The sequence below is a fragment of the Mustelus asterias genome, chromosome 19, assembly GCF_964213995.1.
Source record: "Mustelus asterias chromosome 19, sMusAst1.hap1.1, whole genome shotgun sequence".
Lineage (NCBI taxonomy): Eukaryota > Metazoa > Chordata > Chondrichthyes > Carcharhiniformes > Triakidae > Mustelus > Mustelus asterias.
Window position 1 is genome coordinate 34694148 of NC_135819.1, and position 19026 is coordinate 34713173.

The following is a 19026-nucleotide window of genomic DNA, read 5'->3' on the forward strand; positions in this document are numbered from 1 at the left end:
CTTAGAGGGTTGTTAGTCAGTTGAATGCTCTTCAATAGAGAACAGTGGAGGCAGAGTGAATGGGTACTTTAAGGTCAAATTAGATGGATTCTTGATTGACAAGGGAGTTAAATGGTGAAGGAGTAGACGGGAAAGTAGAGTTGAGGCCACGGTCAGATCAGCCATGATCTTATCAAAAGACAGAGCAGGCTCAAGAGGCTTTATAAAATGTATTTACGGATGTGGGCTTTGCTGGCTAGGCCAGCATTTATTGCCCATCCCGAGTTACTCTTGAGAACGTGGTGGTGAGTTGCCTTAATGAACCACTGTAGTCTTCGAGGTGTAAGTACATCCACAATGTTGGTAGGGAGGGAGATCCAGCGACAATGAAGGAACGGCGATCTATTTCCAAGACAGGATGCTGGGTGACTTGGAGGAGAACCTCCAAGTGGTGGTGTTCCCAGGTATCTGCTGCCCTTGTCTTCCTATATGGTGGTGGTTGTGGGTTTGGAATGCACTGTTTATGGAACGTTGGTGAGCTCCTGCAATGCATCTTGTAGATGGTACACACTGCTGCCTCTGTTCGTCAGTGGTGGAGGGAGTGGATGTTTATGGAAGAGGTAGCAATCAAGTGGGCTGCTTTATCCTGGATGGTGTCGAACTTCTTGAATGTTGTTGGAGCTGCACCCATCCAGGCAAGTGAAGAGTATTCCATCATACTGATCTTTCCCTAGCAGATGGTGGACAGACTTTGGGGAGTCAGGAGGTGAGTTACTTGCCGTAGGATTCCTAGCCTTCGACCTATTCTGGTGGCCACAGTATTTATATGGCTAATCTAGTTCAGTTTCTGGTCAATGGCAACCCCAAGGATGTTGATAGTGGGAGATTCAGCAATGGGAATGCCATTGAATGTCAAGGGGTGAGGTTAGATACATTCTTGTTGGAGATAGTCGTTGCCTGGCACTTGTATGGCATGAATGTTCTTTGCCACTTGTCAGCCCAAGTCTGAATATTGTCCAGGTCTTGTTGCATTTATACATGGACTGCTTTAGTATCTGAGCAGTCGCAAATGGTGCTGAACATTGTGCAATCATCAGCAAACATGTCCACTTCTGATCTTTATGATGGAAGGAAGGTCATTGATGAAGCAGCTGAAGATGGTTGGGTCTAGGACACTATCCTGAGGAACTCCTGAATTGATGCCCTGCAGCTGAGATGCTAAATTCTCCCTCAGTGTACCCAAACAGGCACTGGAGTATGGCGACTAGGGGATTTTCACAGTAACTTCATTGCAGTGTTAATGTAAGCTTGCTTGTGACACTAATAAATAAAGTTAAACTTAAGATCCCTTTTAGTTGTTATGTATTAGTGATATCAGAAATGACAAGAGTTTCCAAAACTCCATGGATGTTGGGGACAATTGGAGCTTTGTAGACAAAGAGCTATACAAGTCTGTAGAGGTATGGAGCTAAAACTGATAAATGGAGTTGTGGAATGGATCAGCCATGATTTAATTCAATAGTGGAGCAGGTTTGCGGGGCTGAATGATATTTTGTTCCTCTGTTCCCATATCCTCAGTTGCTTTTTCTAGCAAAACCTTAAGAGTTAATGGGTATAACATGAGGGGAGAAATTGTCTCATTATATTTAAGATTCCAGCAACACTACAGTGACTCCAACACCTCCCCACCACCCCACCCACCCCCATTCTTCCAGATATCGAGACAAATGCTTCCGATTCATCAAAAAAAAAGGAAAATGAAGCATCTCACCAAGTGTTCTTCCTAACAAGGTATGTATACCTATTGCCAATGATTTCAGCTCCGGCTCATTACTCCTGACAATAAACAAGAAAAACATTGCCGTCAATATTGAAGCAAACACATGCAAGAAATGTGTCTGTGTAAGGTTGTACAGTAATGGACAAAGGTGGAGAATGGGCAAGTTGAATGTGGGCGCGTTATTTATACGCCATTCTAAACAGGCTTAACTTAAGTCATCAAATATATTAATATTGGTGAATCATCACACTATAGATTGGTTGCAAAGAGAAAGCTCTACCAATAATAACTGGAGATGGGGAAGACGGTACAAGGTTCAAGACAAAGTTATGAAAAAGAACATTCTACAATAAATAAGCTCAGCGCAACATCTACGATACTTTCTTTCCCACAGCTAAAGTATCAGTAGACACACAGGAAGCAATTTACCAAGCAGTGCTCCTGGAATGGAGACTTGTTAGGGCGGCACAGTGGTTCGCACTGCTGCCTCACAGCGCCAGGGACCTGGGTTCAATTCTCGGCTTGGGTCACTGTCTGTGTGGAGTTTTGCACGTTCTCCCCGTGTCTGCCTGGGTTCCCTCCGGGTGCTCCGGTTTCCTCCCAGTATTAAAGATGTGCTGGTTAGGGTGCATTGATCTGAACAGGCGCCAGAATGTGGCGACTAGGGGAATTTCACAGTAACTTCATTGCAGTGTTAATGTAAGCCTTACTTGTGACACTAACAAATAAAAAGACGGTAGCATGGCTCAAAAAATTGACTCTATAATATTTTTGCGTTACTGCACCAGGTCTGATGACCTCCAACTAAACGAGTGGCAAAATCTGACAACATTTTTTTTGGAATGTAAATCGTGACCATCAGAAGCTGCTACAAGATGAATTCAGATAGCTTAAGGATCAGAGTTCACAATGGACAGCCTTAATAATAGAACACATCAAATTGAAATTCATGGAGCTTTCAAGCTCCCTCTTTTTTTCTTTGCAAACCAGTGAGTCAGGTGAACATTTAACACTGTGACTCAACATAAACAGAAACTTAAACCATCTTTTTTCAATTTGTCATCAGGCACTGCGTATATGCCACAGAAAGTAAGTACAGTACCACTGATGTGGGCTGCCTGAATGGATGAGGTTTACAGCCATATTTAGAGTAACATATCACACCGAGTGTCCTTGACAATGGATGCGATCGTTCTCAACAGCACGGAAACATACTGGGTCCCAAATTAACAAGTTAATCGGAACTATTGATGTAACTTGGCTCCTTGCGGATGGTGAGGCAGGCAGAAATCAGGAAAGCAAATCAAATTTTTATTGGAGGGGGGAGGGAAATCTGGTGCAGACAATCGGTGGAGACAGTGCAGTTTGTAGCAATGGAAGCAACGGCGGCAAAACAAGAGAAAGTGAAGAGGGTTCAGTAGCTGCCATTATTCGGTGTTCTCCTAGTTGCAGGAAAAGACAGCGTCAGTGCAAAAAATGCCTCTCTAAAAATGCAAATTGTCATTCCTGCAAGAGGGGCCATTTTAAATCAGTATGCTGCAGCAAAAAGTAAAGTTTATTCATTAGTGTCACAAGTAGGCTTACATTCACACTGCAATGAAGTTATTGTGAAATTCCCCTAGTTGCCATACTCAGGCACCTGCTCAGTTACACTGAGGGAGAATTTGGCATGGTCCATCCACCTAACCTGCACATCTTTGGACTGTGGGGGGAAACAGGAGCACCCAGAAGAAAACCATGCAGAGACAGGGAGAACATGCAAACTCCACACTGACAGTGACCCAAGCAGGGAATTGAACCCAGGTCCCTGGTGCTGTGAAGCAGCAGTGCTAACCACTGTGCCACCGCGCCGCCCAAAAACCTTCAAGTTAGACAATGGAGCTGGAGTTGCAATTCTTTTAGACACAGCAACTATAAAGCTCCACTGTACAGAGGACGTTCAGCTGAAGGAAGAGGGACAGTTGACTACTAAACTCTGGTACAAAGGAAGAGAAAGCACAGAAACTTTGCATGTGATTCACAACCAAGAATGTCCGCTGTTACGTCCGAAAGCTTGCACACATCTCCAACAAAAATCAACTGAATTCAGCACAGAATTCGCAACACAATTCAGAGGTCCATCAAATAAGAGGGGAGCAATGGAGTAAACTTTCAAGTAACATAGAAGCAGACTGTAAAAGCTCCAACAAGTATGTAAAAAGAGTAATGAAGACAAATGTAGGTCCCTTACATTCTGAAACAGGAGAATTTATAAATACAGAACAAGGAAATGGCAGAGCAATTAAATCACTACTTTAAGAGACAGACACAAATAACTTTCCAGAAAAGCTAAAGACCCAAAGAAAGGGAGAAGTGGAATAGAAGGAAATTAGTATTACTAAAACGCAAAGTGCTGGAGTAATTATTGGGACAGAAAGCTGATAAATCCGCACTGCCTGATGATCGACATCCCAGGGTACTAAAGAAGGTGGCCATGGAAATAACTGATGTGTTGGTTGTCATCTTCCTAAGTTGTACATTTTGGGAAAAGTTCTGGCAGATTGGAGGGTGGCAAATGCAACCCCACTATTTAAAAAACGAGGGAGGAAGAAAACAGGGAATTACATACTGGCTAACCAAACATCAGCAGCAGAGAAAATGCATGGACCTATTATGAAGGACATGGAAACAAGACGCTTAGAAAAATATCAATGGGATTAGACAAAGCCAACATGGATTTTTGAACGGGAAATCATGCTTGACAAACCTACTCGATAGTAGAAAAGTGGGTGTTAGTCATTTGGATTTTCAGCAAGCTTTTGATGAAGTCCCATATAAGAGGTCAGTGTGCAAAATTAAAGTACATGGGATTGGGGATAATATATTCATATTGATTGAGAAATGGTTAGCAGACAGGAAACAGAGTAGGAATAAATGGGTCTTTTTCAAAATGATAGGCAGTGACTGGTTGGGTCCCACAGGGATTAGTGGTTGGGCCCCATTGATTCACAATACAGGTCAATGATTTGGATGAAGGTACCAAGAGTTTGCTGATGATACAAAACTTGGTGGGAATGTGAGTGGTGAGGAGGTTGTTAAGAAGCTTCAAAGTGATTTAGACAAGTTGAGTGAGTGGGCATATACATGGCAGATACAGTATAGTGTGCATCAATGTGAGGTTATCTACTTTGGACAGAGAAACAGAATGCAGAGAATTATTTAAATGGTGATAGGTTGGGAAATGTTGATGTACAAAGGGACCTAGATGTCCTCTTACATCAGTCACTGAAAGTAAGCCTGCAGATTTGAGAACAGGCGCAAGGATGTCTTACTGCAGCTGTTCAAGGCCTTGGTGAGACCACTCATGGAGTGTTGAGACTGTTTTGGTCTCCTTATCTAAGAAAGGATATACTTACCAGAGAGGGAGTGCAGCAAAGTTTGACCAAACTGATTCCTAGGATGGCAGGATTGTGGTACAAGGAGAGATTGGGTCAACTGGGCCTGTATTCAGAATGAGAGGGGGGTCAAGCTGGATGCAGGGATGATGTTTCCTCTGGCTGTGGATTCTGGAACCAGGGGTCACAGTCTCAGGATATGGGGTAGGCCATTTAGGACTAAGATCAGGAGAAACTTCTTGATTTAGCGGATGGGGAACCTCTGGATTTCTCTGCCACAGAAGGCTGTGGAGGACAAGTCACTGAATATATTTAAGAAAGAAATAGATAGATTTCTCAACGTTAAAGGTGTCAGGGAGTATGGGGAGGTGCAGGAGAATGGTGTTAGAATCATAGAATCCCTACAGTGCAGAAACAGGCTATTCGGCTCATTGAGCCTGCACCGATAACAATCCCACCCAGGCCCTACCCCCATAACTCCATACATTTATCCTGCTAAACTCCCTGACACTAAAGGGCAATTTAGCATGGCCAATCAACCTAACATGCACATTTTTGGACTGTTGGAGGAAACCGGAGCACCCGGAGGAAACCCACGCAGACATGGGGAGAACCGGCAGACACCACACAGACAATGATCCGAGGCCAGAACTGAACCCAGATCATTGGCACTGTGAGGCAGCAGAGATAGAGTTGAGATAGAGGATCAGCCATGATCATATTGAATGGTGGAACAGGCTCGAAGGGCCGAATGGCACACTATGGGGGCAATTCCCTGGCCTCCCAACTGCATGTTTCTCGATGGTGGGAGGTGGCGCATTGTTCACTGACAGCTGGATTATCTGGTCCCGCCGTTGTCAATGGAATTTCCCATTCATGTCACCCCACGCCGCCATGAAACCCATCGGAGGGGGTGCACTGACAGTGGGACCAGAGAATCCTGCTGGCATGAATGGCTGGAATTCCCCCTATGTTGTGAGAAGGCTGAAATCAGTACTCTGAAGTGGGAGCACCAAAAGCTAATAGAACCATGTGATATATAGGATTACATTCACTGGAGTTTAGAAGAGTGAGAGGAGATCTCATACAAACTTCTAACATTCTAACAAGATTAGACAGGGTGGATTCAGAAAGAATGTTCCAGATAGTGGGGGAATCCAGAACTCGGGGTCATAGTTTGAGGATAAGGTGTAAACCTTTTAGATCTGAGGTGAGGAGTAATTTATTCGGCCAGAGGGTGGTGGAGGTGTGGAATTCACTACCACGGAATGTATTTGAGGCCAAAACGTCTGATTCAAGAAAAAAAAAATAGATATAGCTCTTGGAGCAAAAGGGATCTTATTGAGGGCGGCGGGGCGGTGGGGGGGGGGGGGAAGGGTGGGATCAGGATATTGAATTCATTGATCAGACACGATCAAAATCAATGGCGGAACAGGCTCAAAGGGCCAAATGGCCTCCTCCTGCTTCTAGCTTCTACGGTAACCTAAAGAAAACCAGGCAGAAGATCTCCCCTGAGCAGCAGGGGAAGAAACCAAAGATGCATTGTCATCTGTTCCTGAGAAAGGAGAACAGGAGGACATCAACTTAACTGAAGATGTAGAGTCATATACCTCATTGAATACAAAATTCCTGTCAGCAATACTACAGAAAATGAAATTCAACAAGCAAAGAAGCAGATGAAGAATGCGCTAAAATATGAATTGGAAGCCGGAATATGTCCTGAATCTCATCCTGAAACAATGCTTCCAGCAGCAAAAATATTTCAGTCGTGGATAACTTGCTAATTTGTAACAAAAGTTGGGTCATACCAAGGGACCTTCAGATTTGAGATCCTTCAGAGAGTATGCCTGGGACACCCAAGCAGCACAGTGGCACAGTGGTTAGCACTGCTGTCTCAAATTGCCAGGGACCCGGGTTCAATTCTGGCCTCAGGTAACTGTCTGCGTGGAGTTTGCACATTCTCCCCGGTGTCTGCGTGGGTTTCCTATGGGTGCTCCGGTTTCCTCTCACAGTCCGAAAGATGTGCTGGTTAGGTTGACTGGCCATGCTCCATTGACCCTAGTGTCAGGGGGATTAGCCAGATTGCATGTGTGGGATTATGGGAATAGGGCCTGGGTGGGATTGTTGTCGGTGCAGACTCGATGGGCCAAATGGCCTTCTTTTGCACTGTAGGGATTCTATGATTCATTATTATGTGTCATGTTAGAGTGTGAAGTTCAGTCTGCCAAGGATCTCAAACTCACTGGAGGAAATGATTTCAAACGGCATCACCTGCGAAATCCATTACCGAGAGCAAACAGAACCATTGACGGTATCCTCATTCCCATCCAGACCACAGGAATGTCTCAGAATGGACCTTTGCAAGCTCAAGGAGGAGACAGTCTTTACAGCTGCAGATTCTTACTCCAGATGGATTGAGGTTTAACATCTTCATGGTGCAACCTCAGAAACGGACATTGTTTCACATTTCATTTCCCGTCTTGTCATTTCAGACAATGGCCCACAGTTTGCGAAGGAATGGTTGAAGAAATTTACAGAAGAGTTTTATCTAATTTCTTCTTGAAATCAGACAATGTTTGGCTTCAACTACTTTCTGTGGTAGTGAATTCCAACATTCACTACCACCCTCTGGGTGAAGAAATTTCTCCTCACCTCAGTTCTAAAAGGTTTACCCCTTATCCTCAAACTACGACCCCAGTTCTGGACTTCTCCACCATTGGGAACATTCTTTTTGAATCTACCCTGTCTAACCCTGTTAGAATTTTATAGGTATCTATGAGATCCCCTCTCACTCTTCCAAAACTCCAATGAACACAATTCTAACCGTTTAGTCTCTCCTCATCTGACAGTCCTGCCATCCCAGGAATCAGCCTGGTAAACCTTCGCTGTACTCCTTTTATAACAAGGGCATCCTTCCTCAGATAAGGACACCAAAACCGCACACAATACTCCAGATGTGGCCTCACCAATGCCCTATACAATTGCAGCAAAACATCCCTATCCCTACACTATAACAGAATCATATCAACTTAGCATTGTTGAGCTGCCGTTCCACACCACTTCAGAATGGTTTCACTCCATCAGAACCTCTGATGGGAGGCTACAGACCCAATTTCCTGTTCTCCCAAATACACTCATGCGATGTTGAAAAAACAACTGATATAGAGTGCATAACAGAGAAAAGTATCGCGAAAATCGAAGGAAACTATAATCAATGCCAGAGTGTGTATAATGTACCACAACAGTCTGGATTAGAGACCAGAAGCGAGAATGATAGAGGCTATTCGGCCCACCAAGCCTGCACCGACAACAATCCCACCCAGGCACTAGCCACCCGTACCCCCACATATTTACCCTGCTAACCCCTCTAACCTACGCATCCCGGAACACCAAGTGGCAATTTAGCATGGCCAATGCATCTAACCCGCACATCTTTGGACTGTGGGAGGAAACCGGAGCACCCGGAGGAAACCCAGGCAGACACGGGGAGAAGATGCAAACTCCACACAGACAGTGACCCAAACCGGGAATCGAACCCAGGTCCCCGGAGCTGCGAGGCAGCAGTGCTAACCACTGTGTTACCATGCCACCCAGAAGGAAAAGTACTGGAAACGACGCAAAATGTGAGATTTTAGTGGGCAGAGACTGAAAATGAGTTTGTGAGAAGAAATAGAAGTGCACTTATTTCTACAAGAAGACTACCATTAATGGAATTGGTTCGCTACTCATCTGATCAGAGAACTAATAGACTGTGACGATTCACATACTACTTCAGAGAGTTCGAGTGAGAATATGGGGAACTTATCCGATCCAACCTCCGAGAGGTGAGAGCAAGGTCAGAGAGATTGGTGACATCACAGAGAATGTTTATCTCTGCGAACCAGATATGAAGGCCAAGACTTCTGGAGTTGGGGGAATGCGGATATTACATAGATAATGGGTGGGATTTTTCACTCCAGTTTTCTGCGGGCAGGATCGGCGGAGTGTAAAATCCCTCGGGAGACCCAAATCGCGGTTTAGGCCGACAGGATTTTCCATCACAACTGCCCCTACCCTCTGCCAATGACATAATAGGAATCCTTATGGTGACATCAGGATCCCCATTAGAATTAATTTTAATCCAACTATCAGGCCCACTAGATTAGCCAATTACAACAGGTTTCCCAGGACGTAGACTTGGCAAGCTGAATCTACCAGGGGAGTTCAAGTGAATGCATTGCTCAGTGGGGGAGAGGGTTATGTCCAGGGACTGCCCTGTGGGTGGAGAGTTGTGGAAAGGGTGTTGAGGGTGGATCTTTTAAAACCTAAGTTTTTATTTCTTATTTCCATAATTTGTATTATTTTGACTTATTTTTACACTTCAAATAGGACTTATTCGATCTCATTGAAACGTACGAAATATTGAAAGGCCTGGATAGAGTGGACGTGGGGAAGATGTTTCCATTAGTAGGAGAGACTCGGATGCGAGGGCACTGCCTCAGAGTAAGGGACGAACGACCCTTTAGAACCGAGATGAGGAGAAATTTCTTCAGCCAGAGAGTGATGGGTGAATCTGTGGAATTCATTGCCACGGAAGGCTGTGGGGGCCAAGTCATTGAGTGTATTTAAGACAGTATTTAAGAGGTAGGCCCTTGATTGGTAAAGGGATCAAAGGTTACGGGGAAAAGGTGGGAGAATGGGGGTGAGAAAAATATCAGTCAGGATTGAATGGTAGAGGAGGCTCCATGGGCCGAATGGCCTAATTCTGCTCCTATATCTTATGGTTTTATTTAATTATTTGAAATAACTGGGCTCCCCGATACTGCTTTTTTATCTGACTCCTATGATGATGACAAAATTTAGTATTAGTTAACCTCAATCATGGCCAGTATCACTTGCGAGAACATACCTGAAACTGGAGCAGGGAGGGCCTGCTGAGAAAACTCACCTGAGTAATATCATGAAACCGGGAATTGCTCCAAAGGAGAATGTGAAAGCACTGACCACGGTGACTGCCATGAAGTAAATAAAAATCCGCCCACAGTCGTCCCTTCTTGGGCATTGCCCCAGAAGGGCTGAGGAATTCCCAGCTGTAAAGGCGGAAATGCAGCTACAGTTGTGGAATACCTGAGGAAAAAAAAAGACAGGATCCCGAAGAATTAGTCTGGATTCACAAGGAGAGTGCAACATTTCTATTGGTCATAAAATGTTTTCAGAATTAAAGGAGAAAGCTTCCTAAAGGAGAGGGGCTGGGTAGAAAACATGGGAATATTTTCTGTCCTACACCAACATTCAGCAGGTTCCACGAATTGGGGATTATTTTAAATTTCCAAACATACAAAATAGGAGCAGGAGGCCATTCGGCCCCTCGAGCTTGTTTTGCCAAGATAATATCTGATACGTTTGTGTTTCGAATTCCACATTCCAATCTATCCCCGATTAGCTTTGATTCCATTGGCTAACAAGAATCTATCTACCTCTGCCTTAATAATATTCAGTGACCCACCTCCACGCATTCTGAGACAGACGCTGGAACTCTACCACTTTGCCCGCCACGGGGAAGGAAGGGTCTGACAATGGAAAGTTCCACTGACTTTGGGCGGGAATTTTCCATCTCGCCGGAGCCAGGTTGTAAAATCCCGCCCAGAGAGTTCCAGAGTCGCACAACCCTCAAGAAAACATTTCTCCACATCTCTGTCCGACCAGAATGACTCCTAATTTTAAAACAGTGCCCCCTACTTCTGGACTCCCCCACAAGAGGAAACATTCTGACCACGTCTACCTTGTCAAGACAGTTCAGGATATTAGATACTTCAATCAAGTCACCCCTCACTCTTCTAAACTCCAGTGGAACAAAAGCAGAGAATCGTTCCTAACCTGTTAGTTGAGTGAGGATTAAAATGGGTGTAGGTACAGGAGGACATGCTTGTCCGAGAAAGGCTTAACTATATGCACTGCATTGGGAACTATTGTTTACCAATCCTATTTGGCATAACAATTGACATCTTCATCTTCTATTTCCTTCTTAGATACGATCAGTGACTTGACCTCCACAGCCTTCTGTGGTAAATAATTCCACAGGTTCGCCACCCTCCGAGTGAAAAAATGTCTCCTCAACTCAGTCCTAAATGTCCTACCCCGCATCCTGAGACTATGTCCGCTTGTTTGGGACCCCTCCCCCCAGCTAGGAGAAACATCATTCCTCCATTTGGCCTATTCAGTTTTCAGAATTTTATACATTTCAATGAGATTCCCTTTCATTCTTCTAAACTCCAGGCTTAGGTGACCCAATCCCTCCTCATACGAGAGTAAGGAGCAAGAGCGCTACGCCCAACCACAAGCCCACTGAATATACCCATATCTGACCCACCATCATGTCCATTCCACCACCACCGCCACCCGTCCCCCCCCCCACCGACACACCCACCCCGGCCCTCCACTTTGGGATTCCCCACGTTCGGCAATCCCACGCAAATCAGCATTCAGGCCTCAACCCTCACAAATTCCATTATCTGAAACACCCCACTTCAAGACCTTTCTTCCCCTGTGAATGGGAGGATAGCAGCAAGCATGAGCAAGAAGGTCAAGAGAGGCAACAGGGGTGGCAAAGTGTTTAGCACTGCTGCCTCACAGCCAGGGACCCAGATTCGACTACAGTATCGGGTGACTGTTTGTGTAGGGTTTGCACATTCTCCCCTTGTCTGTATGGGTCTCCTCCGGGTGCTCTGATTTCCTCCAAAGGTCCAAAGATGTGCAGGTTAGATGGATTAGCCATAGTAAATTGTGCCTCAGTGTCCAAGAAGTGTAGGTTAGGAGGATTAGTGGGTAAATATATGGCAATATGGGGATAGGATGGGGAAAGTTGCTCTGTTGGAGAGTCAGTGCAGACCAGATAGGCTGAATGGCCTCCTTCTGCACTGCAGGGATCCTATGATTTTATGAGTGAAGCAGCAGTTTGTTTTGATAAAAAGAACGAGAGTGTGTGAGATTGACAGACCACCCAATGGGCGAGAGATAGAACTTCCAACAAGAGGCTGCAGCTAAAGAGCCCTGGGAGTTTCTAGAAGGTATGGCTGCGATTGAAGATGAGAAAAGGATTTTCCCATCATTTTGAGGTGGAGATAGTGTGGACAAGGAAAGATGAGCCTGGCCAACGTTGTGGAGAGAGAGTAGGGCCATGGTTGGTGGGAGAAGGGTAGCTCAGTGCAGAAGTTTAGCTGTTGGGACTCTTGTGCCCCCGACAGTGGACCTGACACTGCCACTTCCTCCTTCTTAGGCCTCAGGTTAAAAATTGCAGCTTGGGTCCTAATAATATTGTCAAACCCAATCTATATATTTAAGAGTTGGGCCTTACTTCCTTATTGTGAATTGCCTGCTCAAAAGAGCCAATTAATATGGGGACATGGGGCAAGGGAAGCAAGATCAGTGAACGGATAACTAACACCTGTGCTTTTAACTTCCCCCTTTGCCCAGTTTTGACCAGGTGCAGTGTAATAGGCCTTCAGAGGCAGAAGCCCCTTCAACAAAATCCCTTTATTTACAACTCTAACAGAGAGCGATTAGTTAGCAGTCTATCTCTGCGGGTGCGAGAGGAACTGACACTCCCGGTTTAGTACAAGGCAAAGACTCCCTGATTGGCCCCCCAATTGGATCCTTAATCAATAGGCCAACCTCAATGGCCCGATTGAAGTCATTACATGCAGACGGTTTAAATTGGGCTTAGGTCTCTAGATTTGTTTTAAATTTACTGCCCTTCAGGAACAGACTCTGATCTGATTTGACTATTTTGGACGAGGTCAAAAAGCTGGGCCTGGCCTCCACTATTGTCATGGAAACAGCAATCGTTATCACCAATCGACTTCTTCTTCCATGGCGATGTTTGGTGTTTGATTATTGCTGTCTGTTGACTGCTCACAGTGACTAGTTAAGCCTGGGTGTGATGATTGAGAAAGAGAAACGAAACTGTAGGCAAACAGCTGGGAGCAGGAGAGCAGATATTTTAAAGCACTGAATTAAATATCTGTTCAGATATATCACATGGAGTGCATCATCTCTGCACATCTGAGGCAGAAACACAAGTTGGGGATATACCCCATTCATATAATTGGTCCTCATAATTCAATCCCTTCCCTCCACTCACTTATTTTGTTATTTTTGAACTGTTTGTTGTGAATACTAGTTAAGCATCAAGTACGAGTTTATTGTGAATAATGGGCATCGAAGTTGACCCCCCGCCATTGGGGAATGAACAAGGAATGCAAATCGTCATCTGTTTTGGCGAGGTTGGCAGATCCCGCCGACAGCCACCAGCAAGCCCCCGCCACCACGGGAAAATTTGCTGTGCGGTTGGGGGCTGGAGAATTCCACTCAATGAACATCAAGGGCGGAATTTTCCCAAAAAAGCCCCAAGTGTCAAATGGGTGTGAGAACGGTAGGTTTTCTCGCTGTTTTTTTTTCAGCGAGGCAATTTATGGCACTCTGTGCAAAACAGAAGCGATAATGCGAATCTCGCAGGTGGGGGAGGGGGGTGGAGATGGGCGGAGCCTCAGCTTGCCTGTGAAGCTGGCTGCTGAGCTCTAGGGGCGCCATTGCGCAAGGCGCCCCGATCTTCCAGTATACCGTGTACACAGTGTTCACAGTATACTGGGAGATCTGTTACCACCCCCACGGACATCAGTTCAATCCCCTGCATCCATGGACATCGCCCCCCCGACCCCCGGATCACCGCCCAAGAAATGGCCCCTCCACCTATGGTTAATCATGTCATTAATATTGATATCAGCCTCATGCTTTTCAGTCCCGAGGCAGATGTCGGTGGCAAAATGGGGCCGGCAAGATAGTGAGAAACCCAACATGACTTATTGCCGCTGGTCCTATTTTAGCGGCTTGCCACGCCGATGGACTGGTGCGATGAGCTGGTAAGATCGCGCCCCAGGTACTCGTTTTCAAATTTGGAAGATGGGAAATTAACCACAACTCTCATCTGGTTCTGTACATCATTATGCTTCCTTGTATCGTTAGCATTCATTCCACTCTTACATGGCAGGGCTTATAAGCACATTGCTCCCTGGAACCTGCTGGAAATATTTTGGATAAACCAGCACAGATTACAGAGCGGTCTAAGAGAATGGGATAGAGTCGATAGAAGCAGACTGTTTCCAATAGTCAAGGGGACAAGAGCAAAACGCCATAGACAGGGGAGAAATGGAAGTGACTTAGAACAGGTTTCTTCACAAAGAGGGTCGAGAAAAATTCAATTGCAGGGTTCAGTGGTTGAGAATGTCAACATTCAAGATTAGAGAGGACAAATGGATGGAGGAGGGAGTGTTGGAGGGGATATGGAACCAGGGCAGATTGACGTGATTGGAATTATTTACCAAGGTGTTTGGGGTGTAATTGCAAACATCATTGGTTTGTCCAAATGGCCCATGTCTGTTTGATAGCCACAATACGGAAATGAAAGTCTCTTACTGTATCTGTCCCTATTCCAGTAGATGTTGTGCAACCAGCAAGACAGGGGGAAACATACGTGAACCCAGTTCCGGCACAAACGGGCTCCCACTGTGTCCGTGGGCAAAAGCAGCCAGCGTTACAATCGTGGTATAGAGCACTTCCCTCATAGGAGACCTGTGCGGCTCTGGGAAACAAAGATAAAAAGGGTTCATAGAATCATACAATAGAGAATGAGGTTATTCAGCCCAGTGTACCGGTGCTGGCCCTTTCAAAGATCTATCCAATTAGCCCCACCAACCACCCCTCCCTCCCCCCTCCTTCCACTCCATCACATCCCGATTCCTTCCCCTTAACTTTACAAATGGGGAGGGGGAAGGGGCACTCCTGGTGTAAAACCCTCCACTCAAAAGTCAAGAATGTCCTTTGTTGCTGACAGCAAGCTCAGTCCCACTGGGAACATATCCGAGGAAGCCCGGGGTAAGAGGGAAAGGATGTGAAGTAACAAGTCTCTCTCTCTGATTTCCTCTTCACTCTACCTGGAAACTGAATACGTTGCAGTGATAACAAAGAGGAAAATCTTTCAACTTGGAAAATTTGCCACTGGTTACCATGGTAACAGTGCCAGAGGGCATCTTGGCAAAGGCAAGGATCAAATATAAGTAGAGGGAACAGAACCAATCTCATCAGAGCCTTCTATTTCAGCAGGGGTCCCAATCAAATGGAGAATTATCAATACACCAGCACAATATACAACATTCCCTAAATAATAAACAGATTCCTCCACCAACATTGCTGTTTTTTTAAATATAGAGCACAGCCCAAGAGATTCTGAATGATTGATTAAATTCAAACTTACCCCTCATAGGAGATGGTTAAACCAGCCACACGAGAATTCTCACAGCCCATTCCAAGATAGGAAAGGGATAACAACCAACTCAGGGTCGCACTTCCAATGCTCAACTTGGCTGCTTGAACAATATTTAACTTGAACCTTTTCATCACATACCCTCCCAAGAAAAATCCAAGGCACACTGCAGGGACGTTTATGAGACCTGGAGAAGCAAAGACAGAGAATTTCCAAGTCACTTCAGCTCAAGTGAGGAAAATATAGAATCGTACACTATAGAATAAGGTCACTCGGCCCATCGCGCATGTGCTGGCCCAATGACGGAGCTATTCCATTCGCTTCACTCTCAACCCACTCTTTCACCATAGCTCTGCGCATTGCTCCCATCAAGAATTTCTCCAATTCCCTCTTGAAAGTGACCAATGAAGGTGCTTTCAGACAGAATATTCCGATTCATAATAACTCGCCCTTTTATTAAAAACGTGTCTCCTTCTATAGGCATTTTGTCAGTATATCGCGAGTACTTATTCATTTCACAGCAGAGTCATAGAAACAGTGCAGGAGAGGCCCTTCAGCCCATTGAGTGTATACTGGCACATGAAAAACACCTGAACTCCACCTAATCCCATTTACCAGCACTTGACCCATAGCCTTGAATGTTATGATGTGCCAAGTGCTCATCCAGGATGTGAGGCAACCCGCCTCTACCATCCTCCCAGGCAGCACATTCCAGACCGTCACCACCCTCTGGATAAAAAATGTTTTCCCTCACTGTTACGACGCAGAGGGTAATCCCTTCTACCTCGCTTTGTAACCTGGTTAAAGTGTTTGGGAAGGTGTTAACTGTTCCTCGTTAACACCGAGAGGTTCATTAATATAAAGACCTGACACTTGCTTTAAGTGAATAATTAACAAGTTATTTTATTCAACCAACCAGGAACTTTAACTAAACCAGTAACATCTTAATTAAAGGATGGTTCAACTGAAATGCTGTTCAAATAAAGACAAGGACCATTCAGTACCAAAACAGTAATAACAGAATTGTAGTCATTCTCAAAAAAAACTATATACAACCAGGTCTGATGGCTTGGAAAAGATTTGGAGTTGGCTGCTCTCTGTAAGCGCTGTCTTATTTGGTACTTTTAGCTGATTAAATAGCGAGTTCTATTCAGACATATCTGAAGCTGGCAGAGTTAAGAACTAACTGTTTCAGTTGATCTCACTCTGGTTTTGGCTCCAGAGAGGTTCTCCTGAGATGGCTGTTGCTCTGACCTTTATACTTAGAATCATAGAATCCTACAGTGCAGAAGGAGGCCATTCGGCCCATCGAGTCTGCACCGACCACAATCCCACCCAGGCACTATCCCCATAACCCCATACATTTACCCTAGCTAGTCCCTCTGACACTAAGGGGCAATTTAGCATGGCCAATCCACCTAACCTGCACATCTTTGGACTGTGGGAGGAAACCAGGGCACCCGGAGGAAACCCACGCAGCCATGGGGAGAATGTGCAAACTCCGCACAGACAGTGACCTAAGCCGGGAATCGAACCCAGGTCCCTGGCGCTGGGAGGCAGCAGTGCTAACCACTGTGCCACCGTGCTGCCCATGCGATGACCTCACAATTTTCTCCCCCACGATTGGTCTGAGGCTATCAACAACAGCAAATTCAAATGATAGGCTCTTAACAGCTGATTGTCTTTTTTAGACTGATAGGCTATTAAAATGCAAAAGCCTGTTACCAAGGCAACCCTGATGTTTGGTCCTCGAAACAAATATTGCAACTGAGAGTCTGTATGTACTCTGCATCCAAGCACTGAACTCACAACCAACTTTTAAAGGGGCCACACACTGTTTAATTTCCCTCTCGCATTTTTACAATCCTTTACAAACATTGTTTACATCTTCACAAACTCAACTTCACAACATTCACATTCCTCCTAAATCTCCTGCCCCTCACCTTGAACCTGTGTCCCCTCGTGACTGACCCTTCAACTTGCATCACATAGCTCTGAACGGCTGGTATGCTACCTAATCTTAAGTACATTCAGAAACAATCAGCTGCTTCAGCCGCCCTCAGTGGGACCCTGGCATCAATCGGAAATCAGCAACGACAGGATAAATAGTTAAATCCATGTGCTTGTGTTTTCTAAGCAGAACATGACCAAGAGTGTTACTCTCAATTGAGATTACAGTTTGTAAAACCCAAGAGTCACTGGGTCATAGATGAGAGAAACTTTCTTTATAAACAATTTTACACATGGTATTTTTTTAAAATTCATTCATGGGATTTGGGTGTCACTGGCTGGACCAGCATTTATTGCCCAACTCTAATTGCCCTTGAGCCGAATGACTTGATAGGCCACTTTATAGGGCATTTAAAAATCAACCACATTGCTGTGGATCTGGAGTCAAATGTAGGATGGCAGCTTTTCTTCCCTATTGAGCATTAGGGAACCAGATGGGCTTTTTAAGACAATCAGCAATAGTTTCATGGTCATCATTAGGCTTTTAATTCCAGATTGATATCCAATTTAAATTCCACCATCTTCCATGGTGGGATTCGAAGGCAGATCCCTGGGTTTCCGGATTACCAGTTCAGTGGCGATACCACTATACCACTACTTCCCCAATATGGCACATATGTCTCACATGCTAGGCTTTCCTCATTCTTCTGTAGTCTCCTTGGCTGGAACTACTTTGGCATTTGGAGGACACAAAAGGAATACAAAATCTGGGCTCTGTAACCAGACACCTGGAGTAAGGATATATGCGTATTTAACAGATGGGCCCAAGTGACAAGTTAACTTAACAGACCAAAATTCTTTTTTTTTCCTCTACTATCCTTTAGTAATGGAGAAATTTCAGTTTTGGAGCAAAGTCAATCAGTTTGGTTATTTTTGTGTTCACGTGTTAACTCTATGGTACTTATTACAAAATCCCTTTTTCCCTTTGTCTCATTGCATATCTCTGGTCTCTAACCCATTTGCATCTTCCTCAGTCTTCTAGTTCAGTTTCTACTCCTTTCTCTCTCATGGTTCATCAATCTTATTGCCTAATCCTCCTCACTCCTCATTCCATGCATCTTTCCTTTTCTCCGCCTTGACAAAGCACAGAGGTTGACCCCACACTTAGGCAGTATCTGCCCCTGCCATCTTCAAACCTAATAGCTTCCTCCACCACCCACCTCCCCACCATCCTGCCAACCACACCCGCTTCGCCCCCTCCCCCCCCCCCCACCCCGCCCACCCCAACATTCCTTCCTCACCTCTGTCAAAGTATCAGCAATTGTACCCTTTGGCAAGAATGTTGTTAAGCTAATTGCATTGTTAAAGACAGATGATGACCATTGACTTAACCTCCAAATCGAGTATAAATGGACACAGCTGGAACAGTCGGAGTTGGGGGGGGGAGGGGGGCGGGGCGGGGGGGGGCAATGAATTTGCGTCTCTCCTAAGCGGCATGCAGAATAAACTTGCTGAAGGTAAAAGACAAGCTGCTGTATTATTTCTCCATCGTACACTGTTACTGATCTTAACAACCTGTTGCCCCAACTCGCTTCCCAGCAAAAGCCCCCTATAACCTGTCCTGGCCTCACACTCCCAGCACCTCC

General features: G+C 45.2%; 1 protein-coding gene across 4 annotated transcripts in view; it reads right to left on the reverse strand.

Moving 5' to 3' along the window:
• Positions 1-19026, reverse strand: part of LOC144507880 (solute carrier organic anion transporter family member 1C1-like) — a 59216-nt gene that overhangs the window by 6256 nt on the left and 33934 nt on the right. For all 4 annotated transcript variants that reach the window (XM_078235321.1, XM_078235320.1, XM_078235319.1 and 1 more), the window contains exons 10-13: positions 15422-15617; positions 14584-14749; positions 10061-10239; positions 1751-1815 (exon numbers count right to left, since the gene is read on the reverse strand). In XM_078235321.1, the coding sequence (XP_078091447.1) occupies positions 1751-1815; positions 10061-10239; positions 14584-14749; positions 15422-15617 (606 nt within the window). The remainder of the gene's footprint in view (positions 1-1750; positions 1816-10060; positions 10240-14583; positions 14750-15421; positions 15618-19026) is intronic.